Raw genomic sequence first — 13,518 nt, 5'->3', positions numbered from 1 at the left:
AAAAAATATATCAGTCCTATTCTCCTTAACGTCATTTGTAACATAACTGTGGTAATTTTTCACTATCATACGATGGTTGAAATGCAAGCAAAAAAGGGCTGTCATCGGATATGTTGTTCATAGCAAATCAACTGTTTCTAGCTGTATGTGTTTTCCAAACAAGTATATCATTACTACCGATACTTTTGGCTTTCTCTTTTAATTTTTTAAACTAACTTGAAGATGGAGGAAAAGGGTTAGCCAAACTAAAAAATGGAATAGATAACCAGGAGGAAAAGAGGTTAGCCCATTGTTATTTAGTGTTGTAAATTTAACTTGCATGATACATGAGATAGTGATAAAATAATTTTTTAAGGGTGAAAATTTGGGGGTCGCATGATATGCGAGATCACATGTTGCACGAGTATATACAGTATATTAACCCTTAAACGCCTAAGGGGTATAATAAAAATTGTCTCCCGTATGCCGAGGGGGTCTCGGAGTGAGCGGCAAAGTAGAAAAAATATTTTTTTTTTAAATCACAGTGTGCTTAGTTTTCAAGATTAAGAGTTCATTTTGGCTCCTTTTTTTTGCCATTGCCTGAAGTTTAGTATGCAACCATCAGAAATGAAAAAAAATATCATTATCATATAAAATAATGCGATATAAAATAGCGCGAAAACAAAATTTTATATATAATTGTATTCAAATGGCGTTGTGAGCAAAACGGTTAAAGCTAAAGAGTTAATTTTTTTTTCGTTGTATTGTACACTAAAGTGCGATCCTTTTGGTATATAACACATTGTCAAAAGATCAAAGCAACACAGAGAAAATATTATCACAAATTGATGCATGAATTAGTCACAGGTAGATGTAAAAAAATATTTTTTTCAAAAATTCACCATAAATCTAAATATTGTTTTAAGAGACTTCCAATTTGTTTCAAAATGAAGATAAATGATTGAATATTACTAACTTTAAGAGTTTTAGCTTACAATTGCAGTTTTCGACCATTTCGGATGAGTTAAAGTTGACCAAATGTCGAATTTTTTTATACATATATTTTCTTTATATGCAAATATTTCAAAAATGGGAAAAGCTACAACCTTCAATTATTTTTTGTTGTATTCTACATAAAATTCCGCACATTTTCACATATAAAACTCTATGAAATGCCTAATATGAAACGGAGAAAATATTCTGAGAATGCGACGTACGCATTTCGGAGATTTGCGGCGGAGAATCCGCGTGCGGAGGGAAGGAAAGTTTTTTATTTTTTAATTCACCATAAATCTAAATATTGTGCTAGAGACTTCAAATTTATTTCAAAATGAAGATAAATGACTGAATATTACTAGACTGTAAGAGTTTTAGCTTACAATTGCGTTTTTCGACCATTTCGGTAGAGTCAAAGTTGACTGAACGTGGTTTTTTTTTTTCTATTTATCGTGATTTATATGCAAATATTTAAAAAATGAGAGAAGCTACAACCTTCAATTATTTTTTTTTGTATTCTACATGAAATTGCGCACATTTTCATATATAAAACTTTATGTAATGGCTAATTTAAAATGGTGCAAACATTACCACAATCGCACGTATGATTTTTTCGGAAGAGTTACTGAGCGGACGTAAGGATTTTTTTTTTTTTTTTTTTTACAAATTCACCATAAATCGAAATATTGTGCTAGAGACTTCCAATTTGTTGCAAAATGAAGGTAAATGATTGAATATTACTAGAATATAAGAGTTTTAGCTTACAATTGCGTTTTTCGACCATTTTGGTAGAGTCAAAGTTCACCGAAGGTTGAAATTTTGGCAATTATCGTTACTTATATGAAAATATTTCAAAACTGATAAAAGCTACAACCATGGGTTGTTTTTAGTTGTATTGTGCATGAAATTGCGCACATTTCCATATATAAAACTTTATGTAACGGCTAATTCAAAATGGTGCAAACATTATGACAATCGCACATATGATTTTTTCAGAAGTTACCACGCGGATGTAAGGAAAATGTTTTTTTTCATAAATTCACCATAAATAGAAATATTGTGCTAGAGACTTCCAATTTGTTGTATAATGAAGTTAAATGACTGAATATTACTAAAATATAAGAGTTTTAGCTTACAATTGCGTTTTTCGACCATTTCAGTAGAGTCAAAGTTGACCGAAGGCTGAAATTTTGGCACTTATCGTTATTTATATGAAAATAATTCAAAACTGATAAAACTACAATCATAAGTGTTTTTTAGTTGTATTCTACATGAAAATGCGCACATTTTCATATATAATACGCCATGTAACGGCCAATTTAAAATGGTGCAAAAATTATGTCAGTGACGAAATAATTTCCGAGATGTGTCACTGATACTTTTTAGTGCGATAAGAAAGAAATTCGCGCTTGTGTGCCTGCGTAACGATTGTAAACAAACAGCACCTTGATCCGTGAACTCCCAGCATCCCCCAAGGTGCGTGATTCAAAAGTTTTCAGCTGGTAGGCCTATAAGTATTTTTCCGCGTATTTTAAAAAAAAACTGTTCTATGTCAACGTAAATTACATCCGGTCGGCACCCAAAAGACAATTTATCTCGATGTAAAATACGTTCAATAGGCGTTTAAGGGTTAACTGCATCTAATATTTCCCAAATTTAACATTTTTACTACATTCTTATTACAATAAAACATCATAAATGTAAAACCAGTTCCTATGAAGGAAATCATCTTTCTTAGTAGGAATAGTACTAAGATTTATTTCTTATTCAAGGAATAACACTAAAAATAAAAACAGCAAATATTAAAATTGCATAAATGCTTCTGTAAATCACTAACATCTGATCCAAAATAAAATTGGTTTAAACTTCAGAAGGTATTTATAAACAAACAATTGTATCAGTTTTAAGAAGTGTGCAATAACACTACCTTACTGGCAAGGTAACAATTTTGTACTATTGGACATTTTATACCAGTTTGTGACTTTTCACAGAAATACTGCATAATTTCATGCACCTTAATGATTACGAACAACTGAGCACTTGTATATGGGCAAACTGCACTTACATACAAGATAGCCTATAGTATCCTGAAATCAGATCATATCAGCAAAAACTAAATATGGGGAGAAGGGGAAAAACTCAGAGAGTTAAATGAGGTGATGGCTATGTGACACCACATTAAATTTCTTGCAATTCAATATGTGAACTCACCTGAGTTTGAAAAGATAGCCGCCTGTAACTGAGCTGTAGGACTTGAATATGGAGGTGGCGCAGATGATGCAGGAGATGGGACAGTTGCTGCAACACTACCCACCAGACTCCCAGCTTTAAGAGATTCTCCAACATTGGTATTAAGTCCTGCTAAAATACCATGCTGACCACCAACATTTAACCCTGGGGCAGGGGAAACTAAGGTAGCTCCACCACTAACACTATTATTGTTATTGGTGCCTCCAAGTGAACTTGGAGGAACCAAACCACTCAGAGTGGATTGTGGTGCTGCCTTTTGCAGCAACGACACTAAATCCATAGTCTGTGGCTGAGTGATAGACGCTGTTGACGATGTAGCTGAAGAATATGTAGAAACTGAAGCCGATGAATATGTGGCAGTTGTAGAGGGTGCATAAGACTGAGGGGTGGTAACATAAACTGGTGTTGGTGCCAAAGACACAGCTGATCCAACTGATGCACTTCCTACAGCCATTGGGTCTGGTAAACTTTCTGACAAAACTGGTGTAATGTTGGTAGCAACAGAACTGCTTGAGGGACAAAATACAGTAGTCTCCTCCAAAGACCCAGTCCATTCACTGTCCCAGTCATCTGAACTTGCAGGAGGTTCATCATCCCAATTATCTGGAGATTCAAATCAACAGTGAATAAAACAATCATGAATACCTTGCAACAAAAGCAAACTATACAACATAACTAAGGACAACAAGGAACTTGTACATAAAAAAATCTTTTGATCACATGACCTTCAGCTCATACCTATCTTCAAATTGTTTTGATGGTTTGGTTTATCTTCTGTGACAGGACCCCAAGTATCAATGGAATCCGGAAAACCTGGAGCCTGTCGATTTTGGAATGTACGTGGACCTACGGAACCCCCCCGACCTCGGCCTCCCCGACCCCTTGTCACAGAAGTGCCGTTGGTCATCCTCCCTCGACGTGAACCTTCACCACGACCAGGGCCATCCCAACCATCACTGAAAAGCAATAAGTTAATAGACATTTACTCAAAAGTGAATAGTTGTACTGGAAGATAAAAAATTATCATAAAGTAATTTTTCTTAACCATTGTTTCATGTTTAAATGCTGCCTTTACAGGGATTCATTCTTAAATGAGGGAGAGAAGTGTGAAAAAGGCAGACGTATAACATTTTATAAAAAGGCTAAAACTACACCTGGGACTTAAGGAACACTTTACACCAACTAAAATATAACCCAAAAAGGTTTTCCTTCTATATCTATTTTTTTAGCTTCTACAGTTATATTAAGTAATTCAATAGGTTCCCTAAATTTCATTCACTCTCCTTTACGATCACATTTTAGATTCATATATACAGTGGACCCCCTGTATTCGCGTTCTCCGGATTCGTGGATTTCTCTCTGGGCCATGTCTACCCATTATTTGCGGGGGATTCGCCTATTAGCAGGATTTTTCTGGCGAAAATAATCACTAATTAGTGTATTTTGATGTTATTTTCATGACTAATACATTTTTATGGTACAAAAATGATTTACTAATTTTCAAATTCTAATATTGATTAATACTGTATTAGTAAGTTCAACAAGATTAACTGATATCACATAATAATAAAAATAGTAATTCTTCTCTCTCTCTCTTACAGAGATGTATAATTTTTTTTTGTATGATAAATAAATGATTTACTATTTTCAAATATTAATATTAACGTATACAGCAATATCAATTCATTAAAGAAAATACTAATGTGAATTAGTAAGGTTTTAGTTTATAAATTTGAAAAATTATGTAAGAATGAAGGAAATCCCAGTCTTCTATCTCTAACTCCAGGTACTAAAGCTGTCAATTATCAAGTAATGGGACTGGAGGGGAGGAGCTGTTGTGTCGTTGCCACCAAGTGTTCATGCAATTTCTCTCTCTCTCTCTCTCTCTCTCTCTCTCTCTCTCTCTCTCTCTCTCTCTCTCTCTCTCTCTATCATTTATGAGACACAATAATTTACTAGATACATGTACTATTTGTTTTTAATATTTCAAATAATAATAATAATAATAATAATAATAATAATATTCATATAACTGTAATTACAAAATTCATATTACGTGATAGTATTTTAAAGAAACACAATAATCTATCCATTTCACTCTTTTAATTAAGGATAACTCCACTCTCTCTCTCTCTTTTGCCACACAAGATATGAATGTCATAGTGGTAAACTCCCTCCCTCTGTTTCGCTGGAAGCATTATAAGTATTTTCTTTGAGAACAGATACACACACACACACACACACACACACACACTCTCTCTCTCTCTTTTACAGAGATGAAAGAATTTTTATGGTACTACTAGTATATAAAATGTATATTGATATTTTCTGTTGTTGTTAATAATAATAATAATAATAATAACAACACTGTAATTACAAAATTCGTATGTGGTAGTATTTTAAAGAGATCAAAATTACCTTTCCATTTCACTTGTAAGGATAACTCCTCTCTCTTACTGAGATTAGAAAATTTTATGGTAGATGCATATGTTTATTAATATTATCAAATATTAATAATAATAATAATAATAATAATAATAATAATAATAATGATAATAATGTGCCTTAGTCAACATACAAAAAGGCAAAGTAACAAGAACTGAAGGGATAAAGCTACCAGATGGGAGCACCATCAAACACATAGATGAGACTGGATATAAATACCTGGGAATAATGGAAGGAGGGGATATAAAACACCAAAAGATGAAGGACACGATCAGGAAAGAATATATGCAGACTCAAGGCGATACTCAAGTCAAAACTCAACGCCGGAAATATGATAAAAGTCATAAACACATGGGCAGTGCCAGTAATTAGATACAGCACAGGAATAGTGGAATGGACGAAGGCAGAACTCCGCAGCATAGATCAGAAAACCAGGAAACATATGACAATACACAAAGCACTACACCCAAGAGCAAATACGGACAGACTATACATAACACGAAAGGAAGGAGGGAGAGGACTACTAAGTATAGAGGACTGCGTCAACATCGAGAACAGAGCACTGGGGCAATATCTGAAAACCAGTGAAGACGAGTGGCTAAAGAGTGCATGGGAAGAAGGACTAATAAAAGTAGACGAAGACCCAGAAATATACAGAGACAGAAGAATGACAAACATAACAAAGGACTGGCACAACAAACCAATGCACGGACAATACATGAGACAGACTAAAGAACTAGCCAGCGATGACACAGGGCAATGGCTAAAGAGGGGAGAGCTCAAGAAGGAAACTGAAGGAATGATAACAGCAGCACAAGATCAGGCCCTAAGAACCAGATATGTTCAAAGAACGATAGACGGAAATAACATCTCTCCCATATGTAGGAAGTGCAATACGAAAAATGAAACCATAAACCACATAGCAAGCGAATGCCCGGCACTTGCACAGAACCAGTACAAAAAGAGGCATGATTCAGTGGGAAGAGAGAGGGAAAAAATGGATAAGTATCAAGATCTGAAAATAGAAATAAGAAGGATATGGGATATGCTTGTACCCATAATCATAGGAGCACTAGGCATGATCCCAAGATCCCTGAAAAGGAATCTAGAAAAACTATCAGGTGAAATAGTTCCAGGACTCATGCAGAAGAGTGTGATCCTAGAAACAGTGCACAGTGATGGACTCCTAAGGAGGCAGGATGCAACCCGGAACCCCACACTATAAATACCACCCATTTGAATTGGAGGACTGTGATAGAGCACACACACACACACACAAAAAACTAATTTCAAATGAAAATTCTTCCCTTCACCTTTTTCCGTCAAGTAACGGTGCCATACAATGGTCAACGAATTTAATAGTTTTTTGACATAATTTTTATGACTCATGTATGTAATAAGTTTATTATTAATATTTTCCAATAATAATACTATAATATGTATAATAATAATACTATAACTGTAATTACAAAATTCATAAGTATCTTAAATACAATAATCTTTCCATTTCACTCTCTCTCTCTTGGCTGCAAGTGTTAGAAGTACGTATGTATGTACGTACCTATATACCTTTAATGGTACTAATGTTTAGGATTACTTTGAAATTATATTAATACAATCTCTAAGATTAACACATTATGATAATAATTTAAGGTAAATTTGATGAAGGATGTTACATAAGGTATACAATTGGTGTTTCTCTCTCTCTCTCTCTCTCTCAGCAAAAGAATTGATATACAGACAAGCATGATTGTTCAGCCCTCTCTTTCTCTCTTCTCTGGAAAAGATATAAGTATTTATCATAAGGAGTGATTCTCTCTCTCTCTCTCTCTCTCTCTCTCTCTCTCTCTCTCTCTCTCTCTCTCTGTTATCGGCTGTTTATATATTTCTAATTGTAAAATATTTAAGATGACTTTGAAATGATATTAATAATACCAAATCAATGGTATATTTGAGGTAGGATGATACTTTAAGTATACATTAGGTATTTGAACTTTCAAGATGGGCAGATATAGGTCTTTTTAGAAGGGGGTTCTAACTATTCGTGGGTTTGAGCTATTTGCGGGGGTGCCTGGTACACATCCCCCGCGAATACGGGGGGAACATTGTACATGTTTCAAGAAATAGGAAAGGGGAGAAATAAACTGCATTTTCAAGTATTTCAACACTGTAATAGGCAGAAGTAGATTTTTTGTATTGGTATTTCTTCCCATTAAATAATTCCAGAGGGCAGTCTCTATTATATATATATATTAAAAAAAAAGTTTCCCATAAGAAATAAAAAAATAACAGTAATTGGATTACTTGAATTGCAAAATCAGAGAAACAGATATTGCCATGCCGGTCCCAAGCCCGGATAAATGGGGAGGGTTGGGTGTGGGCTCGTAACCTGCATCATAAAAAGATATCCCTACGACAGTAACTGATACAGTTGGGGTTGCGAACATTGGGAGATGTGAGCTTCACCATGGTCCTGAGGATACTAATGAGGCCCGAGCCAAGGTGGCCATGGACCTTGGTCCCTTACTTCGAACTGGCTCATATGATGCTTTCCTCCCAAACCCCCAAGACATTGGTGGGAGGAGGTTGGTGGAAGATGGTCACAGAGGTGCCTCACCAGAAGGGAGTCGGCCACCCTTCAACACAAAAAAAAGTTGGATGTCTAAATGCAAGAACAATGTATATGACAGGAAGATCAAGTTTAGTGGCACAGGAAATCGAGATACAACTTGGAAATTGCTGGATTGAGTGAAACTAGGTGGCTTGGGTGTGGAAAAGTAAGAATAGAGGATGTGTTGTTCAACTATTCTGGTAAAGACCAGGGAGAACATGAGAGAGTTGTAGCAATTGCTTTGAGTAAGAAAGCTGAAAAAATGTTGGAGCATTATGAATGTATTGATGAGAGAATAGTCACTTGCAGGTTGCGAGGTAAATATACAAACATCACCGTTATACAGGTGTATGTCCCTACTGAATAGAGTGGAGAAGAAGAGAAGGATGAATTTTATGAAAAGCTAAATGGAGTTATACAGAGGGTGAGAAGATATGATATGTTGCTGCTGATGGGGGATTTTAACACTAAAGTAGGAAGAGATTATGATGGCTTCCAGGGAACAATTTTAAAATTTGGAATTGGAGTTAGAAATGATAATGGGAGAAGACTCCTAAAGGTATGTGGTGCATCTGGGTTATCTATAACAAACACATATTTCAACCATAAATTAGAGCACAAAACTACATGGGTGTCGCCAAATGGATTGGTACAAAATTTGATAGGTTATGTTACTGTAAATCAGAAATGGAAGAAGACTATATTAGACCCCAGAACTTTTAGGGGCTGCCAAGTTCCTTCTGACCACAAACTCGTAGTATCCAAGATTAGAATAAAGTTACAGGCCAATCAAGAAAAAAGGAGAACTATAAAGTTTGATGTGGATAAGTTGAGAAATGAAAGAGTTAAACAACAGCATGAGGTGAAGGTAGGAGGCAAATTTGCGGCATTAATTGGTATGGAAAATATGGATATGGATTCAAAGGAATCCCGGGCAATATTAAGTTCAGATACTAAGGACGTAGCAACAGAGGTGTTAGGTTATAAGAGAAGTAACAGCAAACCTTGGTTCAGTGATGAAGCAAAAGTTTTAAGTGAAGAGCAACAAAGGTTGAGAGTTCAAATGGATGATGAACAAGACCTAGAGAAGAAACAACAACTAAAAAGACGAAGAAATAGAAAGCTGAGAGAACTAAGTGATAGGATGAAGCATGACCAAAACATGTTTTGGAAAGAGAGAGCTACCGAAGTTGAAGTAGCTATGGAAATTGGCGAGAGCAGGGCTATGTTTGCAGCTGTGAGATTCTTGAGGAACGCAAGCCAGAAAAAGTTTGGAGGGAGTGATGGCATGTTGGATGAAGATGGGAACTTGGTCACAGACAAAATGGAGAAAAGGAATCTGTTTGCAAGGTATTTTGAAAGACTCCTAAATGTTGATACTACCGGTAGGGATGAGTGCATTGCAGATTTAAACGAGGCACTGGAGGTACAAGAAGAAGATATTAGTCCAGAAGAGGTGAAAGAGGCCTTAAAATCTGTAAAAAATGGAAAAACTGCTGGTGTGTGCGGGATAACTGCAGAGATGCTAAAAGCAGGGGGACGAAGGATGATATAGGCATTAAGAGTTGTTTTTAACATAGTTTGGAAAACAGAGGTGGTACCTAGTGATTGGAAAAAGGCAATTATGATACCAATATATAAAAATAAGGGAAGCAAAAGGGAGTGTGGTAACTATCGGGGCATAAGTTTACTGTCAGTCCCAGGGAAGATATTCATGAGAGAAATACTTAACAGAATAAGACCTATAGTAGAAGAGAAACTTAAGAGAACAGCAGTGTGGTTTTAGAAGTGGAAGGTCAACAGTGGATCAAATTTTCACCTTAAGGCAGATAATTGAGAAGAGATGAGAGTATGCAAAGCCAATATTCTGTGCTTTTATAGACTTGGAGAAAGCGTATGATTCAGTATGGAGAGATGGAATGTGGGGAGTCGCAGAACACTATGGTATACCACTGAAAGTGATAAGGATACTAAAGAACTGGTACCAAGGAGTGTGCAGCTGTGTACAGCTGGATGGACAGAAAAGTGACTGGTTCCCAGTTGGAAGTGGGCTAAGACAGGGATGTGTTATGTCACCCACCTTGTTTAATGTATATATTGACCATATAATGAAAAGAGTGATGGAGAATGAAAACAGAGGGGCTAGTATTGGTCGGAGAAGTTCTTATGGATTTGGACTTTGCTGATAATGTTGCGTTGGTTGCTGATACATGGCTGGTGCTGGTAGGTATGGTAATGAGGCCTTAAAATAAAAAAAATAAAAAAATAAAAAAAATCCAGGAGAAGGGATACCGCCCAGAAAAAGTGTTTAATATGGACAAGACTGGCCTGTTCTGGAAGATGCCGTCCCAGACATACCTTATGAAGGATGAAGCTAAAGCCTCCAGATTCAAGGCATGAAAGGACAGGTTGACTCTCTTGATATGCAGGAATGCAGGTGGCTTTATGCTGAAACCAGGCAGTTATAAGCATTAATGAGGGGCTCCTTGGTGTTTGACTATTACAATAGGCAGTTATAAGCCTTTTAAGAGGGGGTTTTGGTATTCACAGATTAGTGTGGTACACATCCCCTGCGAATACCGGGGGATGACTGTACAAGTAGTCTCCAGTTATCTGCGATCCGGTTTTAGACACTAATCGTGACAAAAATTGGTTATTTTCAACATCAATATGTGCCGATTTCCATTTACAGTACCCATAATTGGGTACTGGCGCTGATATATACCCAACAGAGGTGTTGACCGATTTTTGGCACAATAAACACCATTTTCGGTTATTGCCACCTCTGACAAGTTAGAGGTAGTGGAAGCAACTTACTGGACTGAAGTGAATTGTCTTGCCCCGAGACTGCAGGCGCTTCCAGTTCTTGGATCTCCTGGGTTACTTCCTCTGCAGGGGAGAGAAACTTCTTAAGACCACTGTGGGGACCATTCCACCACTTGGGCATAAGATCTGTGCAGTCCTGGGACTGACGGGCTTGTATGCTTTTAAGGATGGGGCACGTCAAGAGCACGTGTGGTTCCATGTCAAGACACTTTTCTTGAAAATATCCAGAGAGGTGGGGAACAGGTAAGTGGTCCATGACACCCTTGCCCGATTAAGGGAAGCAATGCCAGTCACCAACTTACAGTGGTGATGTCCTCATATGATGGAGAGGACGGTCCCACTCACACAAACGTGGGCTATCCCTTGAACATGCCATAGCCTTCCAGGATGCTGAAAACTACTGAATGCAAAGACGGAGTGGGGGATCTGCAGACTGCTCTCCTAAACACATGAGGACATCACTACTGTGGGTTGGTGACCGGCTTCAAAAACAGACCAGTTCTGAGGTCTACATCCTTCTTCTTACAGAGGGATGTTGAGATTGGCGGACAGGATACATGCCGATAACAAGGATGCTATTGTTCGCCAGGCAGCCACTTAAGGCCCCGTGGTCTTTGCAAAGCTCTGCAGCCAAAACTCTTGGTTCAGTTGGCACTTTGTCTGCCTGGCAGAGGAAGGCCCCAAATTCCTCTGCTCCTCATAAACCTCCCAAGACTACTACAGCACCTATAGGGAAGGATGCATTGCCATGCTCCTTTCAGCCCCTGCCCGTCCTAGGAAGAGGGGCAAGGATATGAAAAAGGGAGATGGACAAGTGGAAGCTTAGCATCGTGAAAGGCAGGTGCTGAAGACCTATTTTGGTAGCACAATGGAGTATTCCCCTCCACTGACATTAGTAAGGTCTTCCTAGCCACTGTCTTCACAGCAAACTTTATAGAAGTCTACTCCATATTAGAAGGAAAATGCTTGCAGGATTTGTCTTTCCTACGACAGCACCTGATAGCGAGTGGTTTCCACGGTGTAGTGGATGTGAACAGCTGAAATGATTTATGGGTTTAATCCACTTTCTAGCAGATACAAATCTCACAACAGAAAACTCAAACCCACAGATCATAAGGTTTATAACTGCAAATGTAGGTGAAGAGGCCCAAAGAAAAGATATCATCATCTGATGGCTAGCAAAATGGAGTGCAGACCAAACGGGTGAGCAGGGCTTCCTCCTACCTGTTGATTAACAACCTTCTCTGTAGGTTTCAATGGCTTTTCCAGCACACAATTGCAAGATTACTCTAGTGTAAAGAACAAAGGTTTGTATTTGTGTAGGAATTATCAAGTTTCATGAGGAAGACCAGAAGAAATCTAAAAAATGCACAATGGAAAATAAAAGAGGTGTTAAAAGACGTTAATGTAAGACACAAAAGCAATCGGCACATTGTTGGGATTTAATTCATAAAATTAATTTTAAAGATGGTAAACTTTTATACAAAAGCAATGATGTAAAGTGCTGCAGGTTGTGGAGGGAGTCCTATTGAATTCCATATGAAACATGGCTGAAAGCATTCTTATAGCATACTCAGTAGCAGATGGGCAGCATAACACCATAAGACCAGGATAGACCAGTAGTCAATAGATCAAACAGAAACCCAATGTAAATTATATGTCCTTGTAGAAATTGTGACTAGTTTCATTCCCTCTGACAATGAGGATAATAACACTCATAAAACTCAAGGATTTCAAGAGTATTCAGAATATATCAAGATTGCCACAACAGACTGAATTTGTAAGTTACAAAAATTCCACTACATGACTATGATTATTCCACAATTTGACCTTTGCCATAAAACAAAAGTTCTTTAAGAATGTGGCACGTAGAGGAAGGAAAGGCTAAGCAAATAAATGCTGGCTACATAAGAGTATGAGTGTCATAGGAACAGAAGGGCAAGAGCATCCATAATAAGGAATAGATATACGTGTGCATTTTTGAAAAATTACATAAGAACCTATTGTTTATAAATTTTACAAAGCTAATCCTATGAAGTTTAACAAACCTAGGCTCACAAAAAATCTAGGCAACCCATTTTTTAATTACTACTGGTACTATTGAAATGAAAATATTATTCAAAGTATTAGGTATGAGAGTGTGCGTTTGACAATCTCATCTTACAACACATGATAGTTTATGTACAACCTACTATTCAAAATTTACTCACCTCTCACGCCCTCCTCGATTGCTACCCCCACCTCGCCCTCTAAACCTAGGCGGTCCCCCACCTCTGGGTCTGGAGCTACTTCGTTCACGAGAATCAAGCCGTCGATTTTCTTTATTATTTTCTGCTTCTGTTGGCTATAAAATAGTGGCTATAATTAGAGTACACAAAATTAATTTGCTGCTAGCAATCTTTTCCCATTCC

At 37.1% G+C, this 13,518-nt stretch overlaps 1 protein-coding gene across 6 annotated transcripts in view; it reads right to left on the bottom strand.

Annotated features, from left to right (window-relative positions):
* LOC135198611 (protein lingerer-like) overlaps positions 1-13,518 on the bottom strand; it is a 270,401-nt gene that overhangs the window by 220,983 nt on the left and 35,900 nt on the right. For all 6 annotated transcript variants that reach the window (XM_064226351.1, XM_064226354.1, XM_064226352.1 and 3 more), the window contains exons 2-4: positions 13,318-13,451; positions 3,964-4,181; positions 3,187-3,828 (exon numbers count right to left, since the gene is read on the bottom strand). In XM_064226351.1, coding sequence (XP_064082421.1) covers positions 3,187-3,828; positions 3,964-4,181; positions 13,318-13,451 — 994 coding nt within the window. The remainder of the gene's footprint in view (positions 1-3,186; positions 3,829-3,963; positions 4,182-13,317; positions 13,452-13,518) is intronic.

This window comes from Macrobrachium nipponense, chromosome 22 (assembly GCF_015104395.2).
Source record: "Macrobrachium nipponense isolate FS-2020 chromosome 22, ASM1510439v2, whole genome shotgun sequence".
Taxonomy (NCBI): Eukaryota; Metazoa; Arthropoda; class Malacostraca; order Decapoda; family Palaemonidae; genus Macrobrachium; species Macrobrachium nipponense.
This window is presented reverse-complemented; position numbering and strand designations above follow the sequence as displayed.